The sequence below is a fragment of the Vanessa cardui genome, chromosome 21, assembly GCF_905220365.1.
Source record: "Vanessa cardui chromosome 21, ilVanCard2.1, whole genome shotgun sequence".
NCBI classification, from domain to species: domain Eukaryota; kingdom Metazoa; phylum Arthropoda; class Insecta; order Lepidoptera; family Nymphalidae; genus Vanessa; species Vanessa cardui.
Window position 1 is genome coordinate 1,262,667 of NC_061143.1, and position 25,386 is coordinate 1,288,052.

Below are 25,386 nucleotides of genomic sequence, written 5' to 3' on the forward strand. Positions count from 1 at the left end.
CTCACTACAACATAAAACCCCACAGATTTAGATGATTTATTCTATTCTTCTGGAATTTAACGCAAATAGTTCTTGAACTTTTAAAATTTGGAGAACATTCGTCTTTCAGATTTTGTTGCGAGGTACACTTGTGGTACTTTTGATTAAAATAATAAGTGCATTTTTTCAAATTAGATACAGATAATGTATTACAGTTAAATTAGCTTTTTTCTATTTTCTTCTGTCAATTTTCTTAACATTAATATATACGTAGTCTTTTCCTTAATTAATATTGATTTACAAACTAAGCGTTAAATTTTTATTTACACAAGTAATCCTAAAATTGTATTAAAAATAGTACAGTAACAAGCGCCGAAAAGTAAACTATTATTTCTAATTTATAGGAGTATATTTTGTGTATTAAAGTACTTAAGGTATATTACATGATTTATTGAAACATAAATTAGAAGATACACTTGTAATTCTTTATTTTACTCACGTACGTTTATCTTTCAAACTACGAAACGGAATTTAATGCGGTTCTCATCAAGAGTCCGATTGATTCAAAGGGTAGGTTTATATGTGTAATGCATGCATATATAAAATAGGAAAAAGCTGAGGATTACAACTTTCCTAGCCTGAATCCTTTCATTTCATATTTGTTCTTCGGGTAGGTAGTTATTGATAATAATGAACTTGGAATAGCATTGTCTTTATTTTATTTATTTATTTTATTTTAATGCTTTATTGTACAATACAAAAGTATTAACAAAAGGCGGGCTTAATGCTACTGCATTCTCTACCAGCCAACCTTAGGATGTACAAGAAAGAATGATATAGGTGTACAAAAAACATAAGATAGTCTTAAAAAATTAAACGATAATATAATATAATATAATATAATATAATATAATATGATATTATATGATATGATATGATATGATATGATATGATATTTATTTATTTATTTATTTATTTAATATTTGGGAAACAAACAGATATAACATATAATCAAATTACATAATAAAGTTTAGATATCACATTATCCAGCGAAGTTTCCACCGATTGATAAAACATATAATGCACTCAAATATTTTAACACAATAAGAAAAATATTTGACAATATTAAAAGTATATAGTTAAGTTAATTTAAGAAGGTTACAAATTTTATCTTTAAATTTAATAAAAGATAAATGAAATATATCAATGTTCCCAAAATGCTTATTATATTCGCGACAAGCTCTGATTAGAAAACAGTTAGCATTATGTGATGAATGACAAGTGGGAGTATAAAAACATAGCAGTTGACGAGCGTTGGATCGTGGGCAGTTCAGAGACAGCTTGCTTAGTAGAAAAGGGGAATCAATAATATTATTAATAATTTTATATAAGAAAACTTGGTCTCTCATAGATCGGCGTTTTGAGAGAGATAATAAAGGTTCATGGGTACAATCGCTAGATTTAAAAGACAAATATTTTAAAAAATTGTTTTGGATCTTCTCAATTTCATTTATATGAATATTGTAGTGAGGATTCCATACCGTAGATGCATACTCGAGTATAGAACGGACGTAAGCGTTATAAAGCAGGTTAATAGTAGAAGTATTTTTAAATTCAGATCCTGTTCTCATTATAAATCCTAGCATGCGATAGGCTTTTGATGAAATACTTCTAATATGAGAACCAAAAGAAAGCTTGCTATCCAGAGTCACGCCTAAGTCTCTCACCTCGATCTTCCTTGATATGTCGTTATTATTGATAGTATATTTATAAAGCAAAGTTTTACGCTTACGAGAAAAAGAAATTATAGCACATTTGTTTATGTTAAGGTGAAGAGAATTTAATTTGCAGTATGTCTCTAACCTATTTAAGTCAGATTGTAGATCATGACAATCATCTAAAGATTTAATAGATTTGAAAATTTTTGTGTCATCAGCATATAGAAGAAAATCTGAAGACACAAATACATTATTTATGTCATTTATAAATATATTGAACAGTAAAGGACCGAGGTGAGAGCCCTGAGGAACACCTGAACTTATCGGTATAAAAGATGACAGATAACCCCTAATAGAGACAGCCTGACTACGGTTGCGAAGATATGAATCCAACCATCTGAGCAGGTCGCCGTGTATACCGAAACCTTCAAGTTTGTAAATAAGTATATTGTGAGACACTTTATCGAAGGCTTTACAGTAATCGGTATACACGACATCCACCTGATGTCCTTGATCCATGGAATTAGAAACCCGGTGCAAAAATTCACATAAGTTTGTTTCCGTCGACCTTTTATTGATGAAACCATGTTGCTCATTTATTAAGTAGGGACGTATAATGGGGAATATTGTGTCATAAATTATTTTCTCAAACAACTTCGCAATGCAGCAAAGTTTGGATATTGGCCTATAATTTTTTATATCATGTTTGTTACCGGATTTTAAAATAGGTACAATGTAAGATTTTTTCCATAAAGTTGGTAAACATCCGGTATGGAGAGACATGTTAAATAATAAAAATATCGGTAACGCTAATGCATTTCGAAATTGTTTAAGAAAACAGGAAGGTAAAGCATCGGGGCCGGTACCCTTACGTGTATCGAGGTTTTTAAGATATTTCTTGACAATTGGTATTGAGAGTTCAATAGAGTGTAGATCCACGAAAGATCGACCCTTTGGCGCCAATGAAACTGAACTTCCATCCGGTTCAAACACAGATTGAAAATAACTATTAAACATGTTGCTTATCTCCCCACCATCAGATGACGATGTGTCTCCAAGAGTCATAATATTTGGTAAATCGTTAGGACCTTCCCTTTTTGATTTTAAGAAGGACCAGAAATATTTGCTGTTACGCCTAATTTGACATTCTGCGCGATCAATGTAAGCATTATAACAGTCTAATTCAACAACTCTCTGTCTATCTCTCAGAAGCAAAAATGTGTCATAATCCTTAAATCTAGAATAAATTTTCCATTTTCTATGATATTTTAATTTTTCATTAATTATTTTTATTAAAGGTTTGGTGTACCAAACAGGATATTTATGTGAGACATTGATTATTCTGGATGGTATATGTTGATCGATAATACTATAAACAATATTATAAAAAGTAGCTGTAGCAGTTTCAATATCAAGATTTGAAAAACGAAATTCCCAATCAATTTCATTAAGAGACTTGTTAATTCCCTCATTATTGGCTTTATGAAAAAGACGGATTGAATGGGGAGAGTAACGCATTAATTTGGTATGTACTTTCAATGAAGTTATTTCTAGAGCCGGGTGGAATTTGTCTTCATCGAGTAGGGGAAATGGACATTTAGAAACATTACAATTTCGATTACAAAAAACTAAGTCTAATAAACGATCAGTACAGTTCCGAGTGACATTATACTGCTTTAAATTTGAAAAAGACAGAAAATTGTGTAATGTTGTTACTAATGAGTCTCCGAGAGAATCGAACAACTCCATATAATCTCCTACCTGTATCCATTGCCCATTGCTTACATTAAAATCGCCCAGGATTAAATAAATATCGTTAGGTTTATCCAAAAGTAATTTAGAGATTAAATCAAAAAAGTAATTTTCGGACTCTACTTGCTGCGGGCAGTGAGGAAAGTAACAACAGTAAATGTTTAGCAAGCGTGATTGTTGAAGACGAATAGTGACAACTATGGCTTCAGCTGCAAATTTATCAAAATTGATCTTTTCAAAACTGTGTACTTCAAATTCACGACGTAATGCAACTAGCACTCCGCCACCCATTTTATCACCACGACCCTCATAGTTGCGGTCGCATCGATATACAATATAACGATAGTCAAAAAGTTCAGAACTGAGCACCGAATCCAATAGCCAGGTTTCACTTAAACAGATAATGTCAAAATCGTTAAGAAGCAAACTTTTATAGAATAAGTTAGTTTTGGTGCGCAAACCACGAACATTTTGATAATAAATTTTTAAATTGTTATGATCCAACACGGTGACCGAAGATTATAAGCATAATTAATATATACAAATATAAAAATAATAATAAACATGTTCATACACTTGTCAAGAAAATAAAGTTTGGTAATCGTCAGTTTGTAAAATAGTCGCAGTATTAAAGCATTTAGGGAAATTGATTTTAAATAAGATAAATTAATTAAGATTGAACATACAAAAATTGAATTGAATTGAAACATAATAACGCCTATTTGATTTTTTTTAAATCATTGACATTCGCAATATGAATAACAGGGCTGGTGTCACCTTTTCTAACCATAATTGAGCAATTTTTTACCCAAACATATTTGAATTTTTGCTCTTTAGATATAGTTTTAGCACGCTGTAGGAGCATTTTATTAAATTTAGTTAAATGGTCGTTAAAATAAATACGAGAGTCATTTTTAGCAAAGCCCAGATCACTACATATTAACTTCAACTTTTTTAGGCAAGCCAAAAAATCGTCTTTTCTATAGCGCGCTTGCAAACGGATAACAATGGGTTTGGGTTTATTGACTTGACTATTAGTTGCGACACGTGTTACAAAATCAATATCCGAGGGCTTCAAGTCGAAACCAGCCTTAACAGCTATTTCCTCTGTGAGGCGAAGAAGGTTCTCGCCCTTCTTTTCAGGAATACCACAGATTTCGATGTTAGAGCGTCTCGCCCACTGATCCTTTGTATTTATATCCATTTCTATTTTTTCGGATACAGATTTCAAGTGTTCAACGCTGGTAACTAAAGCATCAAAGGCCTTAAACTTTGTCTCCATTTGAAATATTTTATCATTAATTTTATTGTGTTCGTCGTTGATAAAACCCATAGCTAATTTGATATCCTGTATTTCTTGTCTCAGTGAGGTAATTTCATTAGAGATGCTGCTCAAATCCAGTTTCATTGCACTAAATTGATATAATATAATATAATATAATATAATATAATATAATATAATATAATATAATATAATATAATATAATATAATATAATATAATATAGTATGAGTACATACATATAATGAAGATTCCAAAAATCAACCATTATTGCTTTGGTTTATGTAGTATTTTTTCAGAGCAATTTTAAAAGTGTTTCGCGAAGGAGATTTCCTTATTTTTTCTGGTAAGCTGTTCCATAGACGAATAGCAGTCACAGTAAACGACTTCGACATAAAGCCTGAATGGTGCGGTGGAAATGACAACAACAGGTTTTCCGTGGAGCGAAGCGATCTGTCATGTGCGTCAGCCCTTAGCACGAATTTGGATACCAAATACTGGGGATAATTTGGGTCATTCAGAATTGAGTATAGCGTGCAAAGAATTCTGCATGACCTACGATCACGTATCGAGAGCCAATTTAATTGCGAGCGGTAGGAAGAAACGTGGTCATACTTCCGCAAATTAAATATAAATCGAATGGCAGTATTAAGGAGTCGCTCGAGTTTATTTACTAAATCTTCATTTGCATCCAGATAACATATGTCACCATAGTCAATTATTGGTAGTAACAGTGTATTGACAAGTTGTATTTTCGTTTTAGTTGGTAACATATGTTTTAAGCGCATCATATTATGCATTGTACAGTAAAACTTTCGCGACACCTCCCCCACCTGGTCAGACCAGCTTAAGTGTTTATCCAAAGTCACTCCAAGATCTTTAACGGAATCGGAAAACGGAATTAGACAATTATTGTAAAATAGTTTATAATTCGAAGTGTCAATTTTAGCGTGCTGTTTACGACTACCAATGATTATAGCCTGACACTTTGCCGGATTCACCGAGATACCATAGCGAGCAGACCACAGAGATATCTGTGATAGGTCCGTATTAAGCGCAGCAATAGCATCAGACAAACAATCAGAAGTAGCGTGTCTATAAAGCTGCAAGTCATCTGCATAAAGATGGTAGCTTGACGAGATACAGGAAGTAACGGAGTTTATAAACAAAGAGAAAAGCAGAGGAGAAAGTATACCGCCTTGAGGAACGCCTGCATTCAAGCAGCACCAGTCAGAATAGTCCTGACCTATGCGGATTGCCTGCTGCTTTAACGCTTTTCGTTTACGTAAACGTAATTGTTTACGTTAAACTTAACTCATACCAACAATCAAAGTCATTGAAACAGATTAAAAAATACAATCTATATTAATATTATAAGTATGAAAGTAAGTCTATATGTTAGTCACTCTTTCACGACCAAGCTTCAGCGAATTTGATGAAATTTGGTATGAAGTAAACATGAGCTCCAAGAAAAGACAAAGGATTTCTTTGCCAAGAACACTAAGAAGCGAGCGAAGTCACGAGCAACAACAAGTAATTTTATACATTATACAAAATTAAATCAATCAAGAGCCGAGATGGCCCAGTGGTTAGAACGCGTGCATTTTAACCGATGATTTCGGGTTCAAACCCAGGCAAGCACCTCTATATATATGTGCTTAATTTGTGTTTATATTCATCTCGTGCTCGGCGGTGAAGGAAAACATCGTGAGGAAACCTGCATGTGTCGAATTTCATTGAAATTCTGCCACATGTGCATTCCACCAACCCGCATTGGAACAGCGTGGTGGAATATGTTCCATGCCCTTTAATGGGAAAGGAGGCCATTAGCCCAGCAGTGGGAAAATTTACAGGCTGTTATTTTACTTTACTTTACAAAATCAAAGTTTGAAATAAAACGTGTTCAAAGATGGGTATAATTTTAATAAAGTCCTTCCATTATCGTTTTCATTACAGCATTCCTTTAAAATTAATTAAATGAATACAGTGAATTACATTAAAAACTCCGGTAGAAAGTTACAACGGCAACATTACATAAAAAAAGTTATGTAATTCCCTTCCCTATGAATAAAATAAAATATTACACAGATGTTTATCGTTATTTCTAGATTTATTTCGATCATACAATGCCATTAGTGGTGACAGATTTATCGATATTAAATATAATGAATTTATCGATATGTTAACGATGTTTTTACAAATGATTTAATTGACCTAATTGTTGTTTTTTTTTTATTTCAGATTAATGTTACCAGACGATGTATCCGGAAGCTTAGATAATTATGTTGCCAGTGTCATTAATATGCTTTCGAGAAATAAAATGTTGATTTTTTTTTAACTATTCATCACAGCCCAAGAATATCGAACATGAACATATCTAAATAAATATATGTGGCACATTTAACTACAGGATTCGACTAAAATGGGCTACTTTTTAACATCGCCATTTTGTTGTTAATATTGCACTCAAAATTAACTACAATATCTATTACATTTGATGTTACATATAATTAATAACATTTAGACACCGATTTTAATATGTGTATAATTTTATAATATTATATTTTTATATATTACGTCTATAATCGCCATAGTTTCGACCTTATTTTTTTGGCTTCATCTATATATCAAAAATGAAATTAGAATTATATAACAAAGGAGTTTTTAGTGTTTTGCCCCCCAACAGACAACCTAACTCATAATGCAGAAATAAAGGGACGGAAAGAGTGAAATGAGCAAATACGTAAAAAAAAAATCAAAATGGCTTCCGAAATTTGATAACCGCGTCTTACATTTTATTTATTATTATAACGGAACACAGCAATAGTGATATAATACATTGATTTCGTACTTAAATATATTATTCATCACAACATGATTGTTTTATTTTAATAAATGCATTTTTAATTTATTTTGTATGTGTTCAGGACGTATGCTTGTGACAGTAACACACACACTCACACACAAACATACACACATGTGTAATTTTTCAGCCGCTTATCACGGCTTACAATTGAATGTGTTAATAAGAAAGTGTAAATAATAATTATGTAAGATCATATACATATATGTGTCCAGTGGGCCGGCGAACAACTGCACACATTCGTTATCATCGTGTATACTTTTCATAGTATACATGTTATACGGATTATATTAATCCTTTACATTATTTTTTACACTTTTCTATTAACTAATTGTATTAATAATGCTATTTACGAGGTATTATGTAAATCCAATAAAAAATTATATGTAATATTTTATTGGAGTGCTGCGTGTCAGGCGTACGCGAACACCCGTTAAAAATTGCCCATGTCAAGATCGAAAGCGATTTAGTTAAACATTATCACTGCTATGAATCTCAATTACAAATTAAAACATACATAATTACTGGCCAAATACAAATTGAACAAAAAAAAATTCTAAAAGTATCATTCAGCTGGTCCCCACGTGTGGTTACGACTTAAGCGCAAGAAACTGTCGCACACAAAATCGTAACAAATTAAAAAAAAAACACAAAAGAGGTTCCTTAACTATTTACAGATAATCTTTTGGGAATCAGCTGATAATAAATTTAGAGAAATCAATGTCAAATGTAATAAAGATGTTTAAAATGATTTTGTCTATAGATAAACAGCGACAGGCGGACCTAACATACTCGGACCTGTCAGAATCCTAATCGCTGAACCTTTGCGGGAATTCTAATTACTAGGTTTAAACTAGTAAAAAGAATCAGAGCACTATGTAAAAATTATAATCATTCAATTTACGAAATGAATAAACAAATATAGAAGGTGATTATTACAATATAAATCTAGAAATATAATTAAGTTTGTGCGTTCCCACTGTTACATACTAGATATTAAATAATGTAAGATTCATAGAGGTGATTCCGTAGATTTTTTCGGCGTAAAATCTATTTTAACTAAGCAACTTCCTTTGTCAACATGAATCATTTTTAACAATTGGTAATTTCAAGGTTCGACCAAATTTAATCTCTTTGTAAGAAAATTTATATTTACAATTATACTAACTTACACTAGAACTTACAACTAATTTGTCATTCTCAACGTTATCCACTGAACATTATCGATTGACAAGCTATGCGAATACTTCGAAAAGATTTTCAAATTATTTAAAATAATAATATAGTAATAAAACAAGCACGTAAGTAATGGTGATGATATGAATATGGTGAAGATGGAGAAGTAAAATGAAAAAGTAAGAGAAAGAGAAAAAAGAAGATAAAGAAAGAGAGATAGAAAAAAAAGAAAAGTAAAAACAAAGACAGAAAGAAGAACAAAAACAAAACGAAAGATAAAATAGATTAAAATCTTTAAAAAGTAAAGCGTAACCCTTGTCAGTCAATACAGCCCGCGTATTACAATCACACCGTGTGCTGGCACTCCTGGTTTCAGTCGAACTTTGGCTCAGGTCAGCTGAGTCTATCGTTTAAGAGTCCACGATAGAAACAGTCAATTTGAGCTAAATTCGAGCAGACTTTCACAGGAGGGTGGTATCTCGCCAGGCAGGCCCCGCGGCCCTACCACCTGTCGGGTTCTGTCGCCTCTTACGACACCCTGGTCTCCCGACGTGGGATTGGGGAATGTATTCTACTCCGCCCCAATACGGAGCGATGGCATAGAAGTTTGAAAATTTCAAAAGTGGATTTATATATATATAATGAAGCCCATTTAAATTGAACAAGTAAACGATAGTTTAATGAAAATTGATCATGGTTTACTCATTTCAACTACCTGATTAATTGTGTCTACCTAATCATAAAAGAAATAACTTAATGCAACATAGGGCTCGACCTCGAACATAGGGACCAAAAACAATATTCGATGTTACAAAAACAATGGAACTTTGTTTAATCTCATTAAAAGAGTGACTTAACTGCTTTTTGAATAATTCTAATATAAATATTTTTAAATATTGTTGGTTGTTGAAAAAATGTCTTCACTGTAGTTCAATCCCAATTGCGAAATATAGATTAGTTAATCTATTCGAACAAAAACTTCATTTAAAATGTTCGTTTGATCTGTAACGAATCTTAAGAGCATACTGGTGTTGCTAATTCAAATGATACTAACTTCGAGACATATTTTGCATTTCGAGATATATTTAGTGCAATTATCTGATTTTCTGACACCATAGACTACAGCAGTTTTAAGAGGTCATCAGCTAATAGCATAACAGATGTTTTTAAACCTATGAGAGCTGCTGGGAATAGGAGCACTAATGACCTAACACAAAGAAATAAAAAAAATAGTATTATTTATAATTAAAAACAATAATATTTCTTATAATATAAAATCAATACTCAGTGATTCTAGAATTGAGTTTGTAAATTTTTTTTAAATATAGTGATCGTAAAATACATAATATTATATAAAACCTTCATGCTGTGATGTTCTTTAAATATATTTAATATTTACAGTGTGACGAATAGTGAGTACAGAGGTGAACATAGATACATAGATAGTCTTAGTAATATAATACTAAAGTATAGTTTACTGTACAGTGAGCGACACAGGTGTGGAGTAGGCTGTATATACATTTTCATCACCTACTTTCACAGTACACGAACTGTAACTTTTTCAGCACAGTAAACGCAACCTCCGACTGTTATTTAAAAAAAAAACAGTCATAATTTGAAAGTGACAAATAAACACTTCGAAACGGATATCAATTCAAAATCTTCACGGGTATGATTTAAAATGTATCATATCTTAAAATCGCTATGATTCATAATTACCCTGTAGATGTTCCGCGGATTGAATTTTTAATTTCGAAGGTAGAACATTATACAATTAAATTATGTGCTGAAAAAGATACAATATTACGCATTCATTACCTACAACTAGTCTACGTTACATGATCATTTTTAGGTTATGTATTTCCCTTAAAACATGCCATAAGACATAATGACACCTATATAACTAGGATCTACAATAATTGTGAACATTATGGACTAAGGACACTAAATATGCTAAGAGAATATGAACTCTATTTCCATATGGTAAAAGTCGAGTTCACATAATACCTACTGTAGTATATTTAACTATTTAAAACTAAGTCATTCATACCTACATTTATTCGTAACTACTGACCAAATCGATTCTGTCACATGTCAAGTGATCCTTATTGTATAAGGCTTATGGTTCATTTTAGCACAATTCAATTTAATACTATCATGAGATATGAATAATCTCATCTTTTACATCTAGACCGTATTTATTATATTACAGTGTCGTCGCCACAGTGACATTTGTTGCGAATAAGTATACTTATTTTTATTTTTTTAATAAATATATTTTTTTGTCTATATTTGACTGGCAGAATATTTTGCGCGCAATTCGAGAAGATACACCAGAAAAAAAAACAAAATTCAAATTAAGAAGGAATATTTGATAAATGAGATTATAAAGTGTGACCAATTAAAAAAATCTTTTTAAAAGATTAAAACAATATTAATATTATTTATCATGATTATTATTTAGAATGAGTAGACTTATCCGCAACTTGTCAAATTCTCCTTAATTTACATGTAAAATTCACACGGTTACCGTTCAGACATATATTTTAAATGTGCGTAGTTCATTAATATCAGTGAATTAAACAGTTACTTGTACTTTTCTATCAGTAAGTAGCCCATCCATTTATATGTGACGCAGTAGAATACTTCGAATAAAATTATCCAAAATTTTTATTGAAAATAATGTTTATTTTACAATGTTTTGAACAAATAATATTATGAAGTTGTCGCTTCCTTAAACTAAATGGTGAAATTAATCTACGCGCTTGAACGCTGCTTTGTGTTAACAGCTCGTCTTCGATTTTGTGTTCGCCCGTTCTTGGTCTTTTTGGCTAAATTATCGATAAATATAAATATATCTTTAGATTGAATAAGTCTGGAAGCAAATAGTTTGTGATTCAGTAATTAAATATTAACATAGGATTCCTGAAGGCAGGTAGATGTGTGACATTGGCAAATTATTATTGGCACAATTGAAAAGTGTCAAATGGAACGAAATTGAGCGGAAGTTAGTGATGAATTGAATGAATGAATGTGTAATAGAAGATTGAATATGAACATTTTGAATATGAACAGTTAAAATGCCAAAATTCAGAACGATGCTAGATCTAAGGCGTTAAGTTTCAGCGATGTACTCATAGAGTCAGGTTTAGTGCTACATGTCCTAAAACGTATTTCTTCCAGTAATTTATTCCATTCCGAATGTTTGTAACGTTGAGAGGTTATTTGGCAAGTCGTGTGTGCTCTACCAATGCTTCGATGAAGTGATGTATTTTACGTGTATATGCCTATCAGAACCTTCGTTTTAAGGTCGAAGTGTGTAAGTAGACTGCGTGATGATGATGTCGATGATCACTCTGTTTGTTTCCATTCTCAATACCGGTGAAAGCCTTCATGACCTAGAAGGAAGTGCGGAGCCAAAAGAAGCGGACTGCGCAAGCGCACCGGCGAAACTGGCGCCACCGCTCGACGGCCCCGGGACCACAGACTTCAGACTCTACGTCCGCTACATAAAACGCTCTCGTATCATAGGTGATCCTTTCAGTTTTTTTGAATTTATACGAATCTTTCGAATTCAGTTCTCAATCGCGTCAAGTTTCAACGATAAAACGGTTTAACCGCCGACGAGGACCGAAACGACTCCGAAAGCGATCACCTACGAGACGAGACGGGACTCAGACGGGCGGAGTCAGAGGTGGCGCGTGCGGGGCGTGCGGGACGTGCGGGGCGCGCGGGGCGGGCGCGGGCGCAGGCACAGCAGGTACACGAGCGCGAACAGCGCGTAGGGCGCGAGCACGGCGGCGGCGAGGCGCGCCCCCTCCACGCCGCCCGACGTAGACACGGAGAATCACTTCTCCTCGTCCTCGTCGCGGAACAGGTACGTCGACCTGCACGGACGCCGCCGTTATCATCTCGTACGCCGCCAGAGAACGATGGGATCCTACTAGTTACTGAAGGGCGGCAGTTTTTTCAGGTGAAACAGACGGTCGCGATCGTATAGCTGTTTAATGATCTCTCGTGCTGATCACAAAGATGTACCAGTGATATCCCCTCTTTGTTATTGTTGAAAGACTGTACTGTATAAAGATTGATCTGACAGCGGCGCAGCAGATTCGTGCACCGTTTTAAAAATGGACCAGAGACTAGGACAGTGAATGAGAAATATTTGTTGGATAAAAAAATATTTAACTTAAATTCACTCGCGTCTGCTGCTAACGTTTATAGGCTTTGACAATCCTAAGATATACATGATTTTTGATTCCCTGTCGCTCTCTGCTGGCGCTATAGAATTACTATTTAGATTTTTTTCTTTTTCCTTTAGAATTGTACGTCCAAATTTATATACTAATAAAGATTTAATCATTACGTTCGTTCATTTTTATTAAAAAAAATGTCTATCAAGTCAAAATGTCAATACTCTCATTAAATTACTGTTTTAGAAACAATTAATGACAAAAATTAGATGCGTTACCAGTAAGCAAGGTTGAAGAGCGCGAAGACAAGCGGGAAGGTGATCCTGGAGATGACATCTATCCGCTTGGAACGCGTCGGAAACTTGGACATCCAGAGTCGGCAGCAGTTCTTCCGTGGGGGCGTCATGTGGATCTCGCACTGCCGCATCTTGGAGTCCACCACACCGCCGCGCATCAGCGGTTTCTGTTAGTTGCAGACCAGTCAGGGAGGACGGACTAATTGCATTTTGGACGACTTTTTGGGAATGCGAGTCACCAGATCGCTTTCATAGACTTTTAATTTTGTAAGTTAAGTTTTTCAAGATACTGCATTTTTTTTACAAAACTTTTTATTTTTATAAAAAAAACAGCAGACAATTTTGCTTTCGATTTGCAGGAATAATCCATTTAGTAAAATCATCTTCAAAATTACTAAAAAACGATGACTATATCTAAGTCAATTTGAATTTCCTTCATTATTATAAAACAAAAATCCATTACTAATGAGGCATGACAATTATTAAGAAGACAACATAAAATTTGAAAAAACGCTTAAACAGATTTTTCGGTAGACTGTTTACTTGTTCATACAATACTAAAATCTACTGAAACAAGCGAAATAAGAAAATAATCTTCTAACCATGCCAAAATTGCCAAACAATCCCATTATCAACTGAGAGAGCCAGATAATATTGAATACATTAATGATTTATGAAAATCAAATAACAAATTTAAAGATATCATATCAAAATAGTCTCCTAGAACTCCTACGTCAAAATATTAAATCAAATCGATCTACGCAAGACCCATAATATCTTAATCAAATGCGATCTCACCATCGCAAACGTGGTATTGCTGTCTGTGTCCAGCAAATCTGACGCTGCATCCATGCTGGCGGCAGCTTCCATCTCCCGTCTCGTTTTCTTCATATTCTCTCTGTGCATGTCGGAGCGAGACGCATAGTTCACTAGAGCGAACTCCAGTAACGCTCCAAACACGAAGGTTAGGCAGACCCCCGTCCATACGTCGATGGCCTTGGTGTATGAGACGGGGGGCAGGGAGGCGTTGATGCCAGACGATTGTGTCGCCATCGTAAGTAGTGTAGTTACTCCTATCGGATACATTTTATAATTAATAAACGGAATAGATTCAATAACTAATAATAAGAAATATTTAAGAATTTGTTTGATCGATGACAACTTTATTTATTTTAAAGGGCGACAAGGGCCCAGTGGTTAGAACGCGTGCGGGTTCAAACCCAGGCAAACATCACTGAATATGAATATAATTAATTTAAGTTGATAATGCATCTTGGCGGTGAAGGAAAACATCGTGAGAAAACCTGCATGTGTCAAATTTCATGTGGGAGAACCACATGTGTATTTCACCAACCATTGGAACAGCATGGTGGAATGTGTTCCAAAACCTTCTCCTCAAAGGGAGAGGAGCCCTTAAAAGAGGCGTCAAATGATCTTAGGTAATTATTAAAAATATCAATCGAGCACTTGAATTGCAATTTTCCCAATCGTTCAGCCTTCTATTAAATTGATCTGCTCGTTAGTTTAATGACTAACGAGACAGACTTGTAAAGCTGCCGATCTCGAGGTATGGATTATATCTCTGATTCGTACCAATTCAAAAGTAGTGTATTTTCTGTCCAAAAATACCAAACAGTGTATATTCTCCCGTGCTTCATAAAACACGTAGGCGTTGTTCTATGCCTGAAGTGTTTTCGATGGTTCCCGATTCGTCATCTGACCGAATTATAAAAATGATAAAGGGTTTGGAAAAAGCACCCATATCCATCAACTCGCATTGGGGCAGCGTAGTGGAATATGCTCCAAACCTTCTCAAAGAGTGAAAAGGCAGACCAGTAATGGGAAATTTACAGCTTGTTAATGTTAAATAAAAATATAATGTTGGAAGAAGCCAATATGCCTAAAATCCGCCGTGCCCGAAATCGGATTATAAAAAGACAAATATTTTATCAAAAATCACCTAGAGACACACGCGCTGGCACAGCCCCCTGGTCCAGCCAGAACGACACCCAGGATACTATGACTAACATACAGCAGGGTATATAGATCTGAATGAGGTAGTAACTGAACTCTCTCTTGAACAACAGATCTACTTTGAGGCAACTGTATTCACCTGAAATAAAAAAAAAAATAACATTATTCTAATTTCAAATAACGTATGACCTCACATACAATACTTGGGCCTTTATTATCCAACAGCCTATATTGTCTGGTAAATGATAAGAGTCAAAAATCTAAGCTACGAAACAATAAGAAAACTGCTTATATCTTATCAGTCATTCTATACACATTATTTTTGCATTACATATGTTTCACATGCTATTGTAATTTTATTGTTATAATTTATACAATCTATTTTAATATTATATATGTCAAAGTAACTCTGTTTGTCTCCGAAAAAGGACATAGGCTACATTTTTTGCCTAATACAGGACAACCAACGCCATCAAACAAGGAATCAGCGGGTTTATATAGCTAATAATAAATTAATTATTTATAATTGCCTTTAACATCATGAAAAGGAAAAAGATAATACGAACAGGACCATGAAAAAGCTTAAACTAACACTTGACAGTTGTTAAACAATGATGAACTATGATTCCAAAAGATATAAAACCATAGCAATGAAGCTCATTACATTCAACCCTTTGTAATAAAGACAAACAATGTGAATCGCGACTAAACAAAGGGGCTGACGCGTTTGTCAGCTGTTTTAATTCGTCAACTGTCTCCAGATTAATATTACAAAAGATTTATATATGAACAGAGTAAAAATTACAGTGATAATAATATAGTTTCCATTTTGAACTTTAATTCTAATAATAACTAACATGGATTTTTAATTAAAGTTATGAAGGTAAGCAATTGGGGCACGTTATCGTATAAACCTTTGGTTATACACATTGTCACTGTGAGAAATATCATCTGCTAATGGTAATCAATCATGGAAACTATGATGTTACGTCCCTTTAACCATTTAAAGTTGAAACATATGCTATTACTGCTGGCGATAAAATGTCGAATGGATATTTATTTCTACACCGGTTTTTCACAAATCTTAGCACTAATACAAAAAGGTCACCTTAGGAATATGTTTAAAATCTAGCAGCTTATTAAGCTATATAGTTTTTAAATTATAGATCATGTACTATACGTATATATAAACATATATGTATATTATGTACTACATACATGCCCCTAAATCAAAGTAATCAACATATCATCAAGACGTAGCATTAAGCAGCTTATAATAATAGGACTAATTTAAAATGTTACCAGTATTAGTCTTGCTGTTGCAATAATCAGTGAGGAACTTCTCGAGCGTAAAGCGAGGCAGGTGTAGGTTCTTCACAACCTGGACTGGATCTCCCTCCTTCCACAGGAACACTAGGTCATCAGTCGTCCAGCCGTCTGAGGGAATGGTTACACGAATGATCTTTTTAGTCTAACTATGCCATTAATGTTTTTACGGCCATTATTAAGTTGATAATTTAACATGTGAATTTTTCAATAAGAGATGCTAAATAATTGCCATTTTTAATTTTTATATTGATAGAAATGTCGTTACGTTTCAAATTAATTTTTGGTCAAAAAAATTTGTATACTTCAAAGCCACGTTGTCCTTTTTAAATATCCTAATATTTTAATGTAAAAATGTTGAAATAAAACTAGTTATAACGGATTTGAATCGCGTATATTAATTATTTTTGACATCCCGACGTTTCGAGCACTTTACAGCGTTCGTGGTCACGGGTAGATGTTTTTTCAAACTAGTTTTATTTCAATGTGTAATAATCGCGAAAATTTAAGACAACATTATGTAAAAATGTGTTATTTTTTTAAAAACAATTTAATAATAACGATATAAATAATTACAATTAATAACACTGTACATGATAATTTGCTGTTAACACTGACATAAATTGCTCCAGTATATTCTGAATATATTAGTCTTTCAAGGCGACCTGTGTTTACACTAACGTGGTTAGAAATGGAACTTTTTCGTAACTAAACGTAAACATTCAAGTATGTGTAATAGAAATATTCGAAAACATACTAACGATTTTATCGAACAGCCACTAACTAATAACTAATATCACATACTATCCAATCACCAACATATACTTTTAAAAATAGGTCAGTGGACAGTATGTTGTCGCCAATGCATCACAAACATTGGCGCCATCATATCATAACCAATATTTACATTGCCAATTCATCACCAATCTTGGTCAGATGTTATGTCTCTTGTGTCTTCAGTAATATTGGCTCACCAATACGGCCATCCAGAATACATACTAAGGGTTGTTTCTTGGTCAAGTAGGCAATTAAAAACAATTATGTTATCATTGAAAGCAAATACTTACAACTGGCCATTCGCAAGGAGCACGTCTGCTTATCCAGGGGGTAGAGCTTGAGGTTCATGGGGCAGGAGAGAGTGAGGGAGATTCGGATGCTGTACAGCACGTTCCCGTTGGGGAAGATCCGGATGTAAACATTCGGCATGATTATGTTGTGGAAGTGACCTTCCTTCTCATTGGAGAAGAAGAGATCCGGCATCCATACTCTGTTCGCTTCCGTCAGGGTCAAGTACTTGAGACGACCTGGGCGAAAAGTAATCAAATATGTAATCCAACTTAAATAACGAAATAAGTTACTATTTAAACACTTCTACTATTTTCCAGCTTCAAATATGTACTTTTATTTTGATGTACGGTTATTGAGGATTACTCGTATGTTTCGGGAAGTCTGCGGTTTCCATCATCACGGGACGGTCGTAATTACGTCATCGAAACGTAACGAAGATTCCTTCGATGAATAACTTTAGTGAAATCGGAACATTATTTTGACAGGAATAAGTTTCTCTTGGTTACTTGTCGACAAATTACGACATTCATTAAAATGACAATTGTGTTATTTATAAGAATGAAAAAATAACTTGGAGCCTATATGTAAATTTCCAATTCATAATGTATTTCTATGCAAGAAATCTCATTGATACGTTACTGATATAAGAACGAACAAATAAACCAGTTACCAATAAAAGTATTTCTAATTCAATGATAATCAGACCAAGATAAAATTGGAACATAACTTTATATTTTCTTAAATATAAAATTACTGTGCCTTATTGAATACTGATGTACATATACATATCTCTTTCTCTTATTATTGATTTGACATTAGAAAGAAGAAGATAGTATCATTGAACCAGTCACTACCTGAACAATATTTATAGAGAAAGCTTTAAGATTTTCACTTACCCCCCAAGTTGTTAAACTTGAGCCTCTCATCTAACCATTGTTCCCTGAACGTCAATTGAACGGAGTATTCCTGAAAGCATATCCAATTATTTGAAGACTGTTCCACGAGGCTGAATGATCCTTTGGGATATAATCAAAGATGATTTCCAAAATAATTTCAATGAATTCTGTGTCGTATTGATTAATCCCACAAGGATTTGGTCTAAAAAAAAACTATGTTTAATTCGTTCAAAACTCGTAATTCTATAGGCATCTTTATCGTCTGAATACTAAGAAGCTGTTTGGGACTGCAGGTGTCAAATGATTTTGTCGCCGAGGAACGAGAAAAGTTGACACGGCGTTTTTGACACAGTGATCACTAGTGGGAAAGTGTATTGAATTCGAATTGGCAAAATTCTGTCGCATCTAAGTTCTTGGCAAGGTTTAATGGTCTTTCAGCCAATGTGCAGTTGGGTCGGCGACAACATCAATTCCTTGACAGATTAAGGCTTATGTCATTGTGTTACGGGGCAGCACAAGTCTACGAACTTGCTCGTTTATCGTACTGTATAATAATTTGTGCCAGCGAATTTAGGTGCATAATTCATTAATTAGCCAATATGATCATACATGTATTCAACGAATAGTCAATTAAAAAATATTTAGAAAATAAAAAATGTTGGTGTCGAAGGGTCCCTCCATTTAATATTATTGTAACATCAAAATATAAAAAAAAATCAGATCCATCGACATCAAAAGAGCAAGTCAAATGAATTATCGTAACATAGAAAGCTTGCTACATTATATTATGTACATAAATAGAACATGCTATAAAAGTTAGCTTTTGTTTTTACTTACAAATTAAACTACCTTCTATAAATGGTCAGATTATAAAAACATTTACAACCTCTTTTAACACAAAAGGAATGAAGAAACTGAACAACTTTGACATTTTAATGACGCATCATAATTAGTTGAAATCTTAAATTATCTGTGGTAATTATAACATCAGTGTCGCTATGAATGTCATAATGTCATTAAACTAAGAATTGAATTGAATGTTAAGAGGAATAGTGTTATATCATAAATGAATAAGAAATGATGTAGTGCATTATATAGCAGATCTATTAGCAAATTTGATATATTATGTAAAACTAAGCTTTGCCGATCTTTACTTCTCCTTATCTTAGAACGGGGTATAGCAAACTATACATTAGCACCCTAATATGTTAGTAATGATAATAATTATATAGATAAAGTATCCGGAGAGGAAGACAGTGATGGATGCCCGAAAAATGATCACAATGAATTACTTAAAATATTGGCTGCGTGCCAGGCAGGGTCGTGACGTATCCTCCATTTATCGTATGCTTTATAGTTTTTGTACGATATCAAAGGGAAGCCAAAGGTATGAACGTAAATATTTACACAGTATGCTTCCCGTTATATGTCAAAGCTGTTAGTAAAACCTCGTTGGAATCCTTCAAATCGGAATTCCAAGAAAATGTGATGTAATTTTTCAAAAGCTAACTTCTATAAAATATATCGATATAAACAGAATTCAGTTGATTTTACGAAGTTTTTATTATATTTATTTTTTTCGTTTGAATCATCATGCAACTGTTATCCCAAAATATAACTACGAAAACGATCAAAATTTACGTGAATCGAAACTATAGACCGTTGAGTGATAGTGATGTGCTGATAGGATTTTATATCGATATAGATGTTTCAAAGGAATCATGCGTCCATTCCTTTAAATTCAAGCACAATTTATAAACCAACTCACCGTTTCGCATTCGTCGATGGAATGCTTGGGTATACCTTCATGCAGACTCAAGGATCAGTTAACTAGAGCTACGGTACGGTATTACTAGCTTCAGGGCGAGGGTCACATATTTCGGTCTGGTGGTCAGCCACCGATCAGAAGCACCGAACCGAGTGCGGACGCGACGTTTGATCTCGATATAATAATAACTTTACACAACACAAATTCACATGAACAAGACAATATCAATTATTTCACAGTCAATGTACACGACCAAAATAGTTTTTATGTCCAATCATTTTCCAAAAAATAATTGCATGACAATAACGTAAAGTGAAGCATGAAAATAATGGAACGAAAATAATAAGTATGAGATGAATGTTTGAAGGTGCGGGCCGCGTCTCGTGTCCCAATCGAATAGAAAGCGAATAGTTAATCGAGTTCATCTAATATATTACAAATCGATTTTATTTTTAATTTCGATACAACGTGCTGATTACCGAAGCGGTTGAATTTTGTGCTAACTACTTGTATGCCAATATCCATCAGGTGTTGATACAAAGAGTACCGGAGTGTGCCCTCTAGTAACAAGGGTGTAAAAATTATAAAAAAAAGAAAAAAAACATAAATACAAAAATAAAAAGGTAAAAAAAACCAACAGGACTCTCGACGGTCACTTCGATTTCGAAAGAAAACTTTTTAGATTTCAGTATAATTTACAGTTTTCGCAGCTCCGCACCGTGATTGTCAATATTCGAATTGTAAAATTATAAAACACTTTTATCTCACTAATGAACATTCAGGGAATAAAAAAGTGCAAAATATACATATATATAAACAAAACTAAATGAAAAGGATAAAGGAACAAAAATATTAAATCAATATAATAAATAATCACAATCATACCCAAGACGATAGCTGATACGATTAGCGCAGTGCATCAATGCCAGATATTCATTTTATCGCTGATTTTATTACAAACAAAGCTTCGGAACGTCGTATGTATTTACAGGAATCTCAGACGGAAACTTTGTTACATAATAAAAGCGACAGTGACTGCTTGGTTATTTGGTCATGTGAAACGACTCACCATTTTGTAATCATCTATTTTGCTGATGGATCGGAGGTACAGGTTGACGCGAACTAACGTTGGCGCTTCGCCTTGGTGACAAAAAAGACATTTATTTAAATAATTTAAACCGCTCTCGCTTATAAAACATTTTAACCCTTGTAATGTAACCAACGGTAGTTTAGAGACGTTTTAATGGAGTAATGTCAGATATTGAAACGGTTAATGAGATGGAGCCGAGACTCACACAGTCCATTCCATTAAGATAAGCCGGTGCCGGCTCGTTAAATTATAAAAAATAATCGATTATTCTAAAATCAACAAAAAAACAAAATCAATTGCAATTTCGATTTAAAATCTAGTAAAAATAAATCGCTGGAAAGTATCGAGTGAATGAAAACCGACCTTCCAATAATTTATTCGATCCGAGATCGCAGGAACTCTTAAAGCAGCTATAATGGGATAAAATAAAAAACTCGCGCTAAAAACGATTTTGGTCGTCAACACCAAAGAGAGGAAGAGAGAAAATAAAATATTATATAAAACTGAACTTTACATTAAATCGGGTAAATCTCTCCACAGAACAGAAGGAGCGAATTGCCCATTCATTTGACTTGTTAGAGAAAATGAAAAACCGATTTAAAGGAATAAAACAATCTCATACATTATCTTAATCTAGATGCATGGCCCGGCCGGTCGTGGACTTACCATTGTGACGTCATCGATTTTTGATATACTTCGGACAAATATATTGACGCTCACAACCGCTGGCCCATCTAAGTACCAAGCAAAATATAACGTTGATATTATGTTACAAGATAGCTAAGCCCTATTGGAGCAAACATTTCATGTCGAGCGGTGCCGTCTCTGAAAACCACACACTTTTCTATGTTACTCACCTTGTGCCCTGTAAATTTATATGTTCATTTCCTATACGGTAGCTATAATGTCAATGAGATACAAAGGTCGGTGAAATAATCATTTAAAAAAGGAATGGCGATGAAAATAAAAACAAAGTATAAAAAAATTATAATATTTACTCACAAATAGAACTTGGCTTGTTTATAGGAATTTGTGTTAGTGTTCAGGCCAGGAGTTTAAAAAGTATAAATCATTATAAATATTTATCATTCACGTTAACAATTATTTGTAAATAATGTTATATATTATAAAATATTTACTGATTAAAATTATATGTAATAAAATTGTGTTAATATCGTCAAATGTGCAACACATGTGTCGGTAAACTAGACTCGAACTGATAGGATGAAAATAAATGTAACATCAAGAGTTAACGTTCCCGCTCAGACTGCAAAACGAAAGGCGGATGGAACGCTCGGAGCATTACAGTGAAGCAACGAAAACGAATACAAATTCAAAAGCGATTGCAAGTTCCCATAAATATTTGTAGTAAGTAACTAAATATGTTAATCAATAATAAATTAATTTTCAGATTGATATATGGGAGAAATTTGTATTCGCTTTTGATTTTGTATTTGCTTTTGCTGCTTCACAATAATGTTCCACACGTTCCAAGTGGCTTCTGTTTCATAGCATGAGCGTTCCTACGTCTAAAATAGATAAAGAATAAACAAAAAAACAGACCAAAACAATTAACAGAACAACTTAATCTATATACGAGAATTTGATGAGCCAAATTTGATATAATTTTTAGCATTCGTAGCGTGATTATTTAGTTTTATAACACGGTCGTTTTAAGAAGATCATTGACCAACATGTATTTATATTTAACTTCGATGATTTATATGTAAAAATCAGAGAAACATGCATATTATAATTTTGAATTAAGAACATGGACGGATTTTTCAAACAAGTTTAAACTCGTTACAAATTATTCTTATTTTATTTATAAATATATAATTAAACTTATTGATATGGTTATATATTTAAATTAAATATATGACAAATTATTTATTTCGTTTAAAATGTATACAGATAATATTTAACACAACAGATAATATAAAAATAATCGAACCACGCCCGCACTCGTGCGGCGTTCGTACTGTAACTAACAGTCCACCGGGCCGTAACATGAGTTAAATACTCATAACAAACGACTTTCTAGACATAATATAATTAACCAACGACACTGCTAAATATATATATAAAAAAATATATCTACAATCGCGTCCTTATGTCTCGGAAGTCGTCGAATAAGACACTCAGAATCACTTTCAGGCAATGGATTGGAATTATTAAAAAAAAGACACAGGATTCGACAGGATACCTACAGGTATTCCCTTACCATAGAGTTAAGAATATTAGTAATTAATCGAAAACATAAACAAAAGAGTTTCTATTACTGGATATCGGTGAACAAAATGTTTTTACTGTAATATGGATTGGATCTATTTTTAATAACAATGGGTTACAGCAATATGACTCTTAATTTTTTTTAAATTTATCATATGTAAATATATTTCATTATCTGTTCTAATTCGATGTGACGTATTAACAGCTATTTAATTTTAAATATATCAAATCACCAGTATTAATAACAATTCCATGGTAAGAGATCAAGCGGTTTCATTGTCCGATATCTCAATCTAGAAATCGTTAAACAATTGTCTATGACAATCATTCGAAAATGGAACTCGGTGTTGCCACTATAATAAATAATTTATATATATAAATAAATATATAAAAAAATATGCAATATGAGATATCGTACAAACGTTTTATTCAAAGCGAACGACCGTTGAAGACTATTTTTTATTTCTTGAAATTTACTAACCATCTTAATGTCGCTTATTGTGGTAATACTTCGGACGAACAGGTTTATATTAACTATTGCTGGTCCATCTGTTAAACATGTTACAGTGTCTTACGTACTGAGTGTTAAATATGATTTATGGATATGACAACATTGGAAGAAAGATCTTTCAAATAATGACAGTTCAAATTTAACGTATATTGTGTGGCCTTACAGGGAGGCTAGCTGTCGAGACACCGCATTAGTTTTCTCTTGTCCGAGGTAAACGATACTTAAATGGAACGTACTTTGTTTATTGATTGATTTTTTAATTATTTTGTTAATTATTTACTATATACATATAGATGGGCAAATAAATGATCTACTAACATTCTTAATGATCTACTAACATTCTTATTGATTACTATTGGTGCTAATTCGACGGTTATTTACCGGATCTGTGATGATTTTTTTTAAGATTGATTAGATTTAAATTTTAGTACTTATACGACATAAGCCGAGATGGCCCAGTGGTTAGAGTACGTGAAACTTAACCGAATAATAGGGGTTCAAATCGGCAAGCACTATTGGGTCTTCATTACCATCAGATCTTGCTCGGCAGTAAAGAAAAACATTGTGAGAAAATCTATAGTGTTACTTGAAAATATTTCACGTGTATCCACAAGGCTGCATTGTTACATCCCAGTGGAGTAATTTCCAACTAGTCCCCTTAAATCAGTAAAAATTAGACAAGTTGTGAGATATTAACTTACATACGTAATATTACTTTTACCACGAAAATATCTTATCTGATCTCCTTATTCCTAAAAAACACAAAAGAAATCTAAACATCTATTATTAAACACAATTTAAAGTAGTTATTTCTTGCAGTATTTTTGGTAATAATAAAAAAATCACAATTAAAACATTTTCGAAAATGTTGAAAAATCTAACCAAAAAGCCAATTCCATAACTCACCAAACGAAATTTCATCGAATTTATATTCTGAATAAATATAATTAACACTAATGAAATGTCAAATGGAATTGTGTAATTTAGTATTCGTTAATTTCGATTACGATAGCGACTGACGTTTTTGCAAACATAAATAGCAACAATATAAATATAAATAATGATATTCCCATTGAACTTTCTAATTGCTTGAAGCTTTTATATGATTTCATGTCTGTAAAATCACTAGATCCATAAACTATTGCGTTAATGATATTTAAATATTATAATACGAAGTTCTTTATGTTGTTACACAGACAAACATTTTGTTTTTGATTACATGTTACTAAATTGGTGACATAAGTTAAAAGACTCATATTAAAAG

The 25,386-nt window shown here is 33.1% G+C and overlaps 1 protein-coding gene across 8 annotated transcripts in view; it reads right to left on the reverse strand.

Annotated features, from left to right (window-relative positions):
* Positions 1-11,083: 11,083 nt before the first annotated feature.
* Positions 11,084-25,386, reverse strand: part of LOC124538738 (glutamate-gated chloride channel) — a 35,213-nt gene continuing 20,910 nt past the window's right edge. The window contains exons 4-11 of one of the 8 annotated variants that reach the window (XM_047115915.1): positions 24,093-24,160; positions 18,522-18,591; positions 17,625-17,861; positions 16,534-16,668; positions 15,218-15,370; positions 14,056-14,330; positions 13,240-13,388; positions 11,084-12,655 (exon numbers count right to left, since the gene is read on the reverse strand). In XM_047115915.1, coding sequence (XP_046971871.1) covers positions 12,616-12,655; positions 13,240-13,388; positions 14,056-14,330; positions 15,218-15,370; positions 16,534-16,668; positions 17,625-17,861; positions 18,522-18,591; positions 24,093-24,160 — 1,127 coding nt within the window. In that variant the 3' untranslated portion in view covers positions 11,084-12,615. Of the gene's footprint in view, positions 12,656-13,239; positions 13,425-14,055; positions 14,331-15,217; positions 15,371-16,533; positions 16,669-17,624; positions 17,862-18,521; positions 18,592-21,358; positions 21,430-22,045; positions 22,114-24,092; positions 24,161-25,386 lie in introns of all 8 variants that reach the window. The other 7 variants (XM_047115913.1, XM_047115914.1, XM_047115910.1 and 4 more) reach the window with 7 other exon arrangements.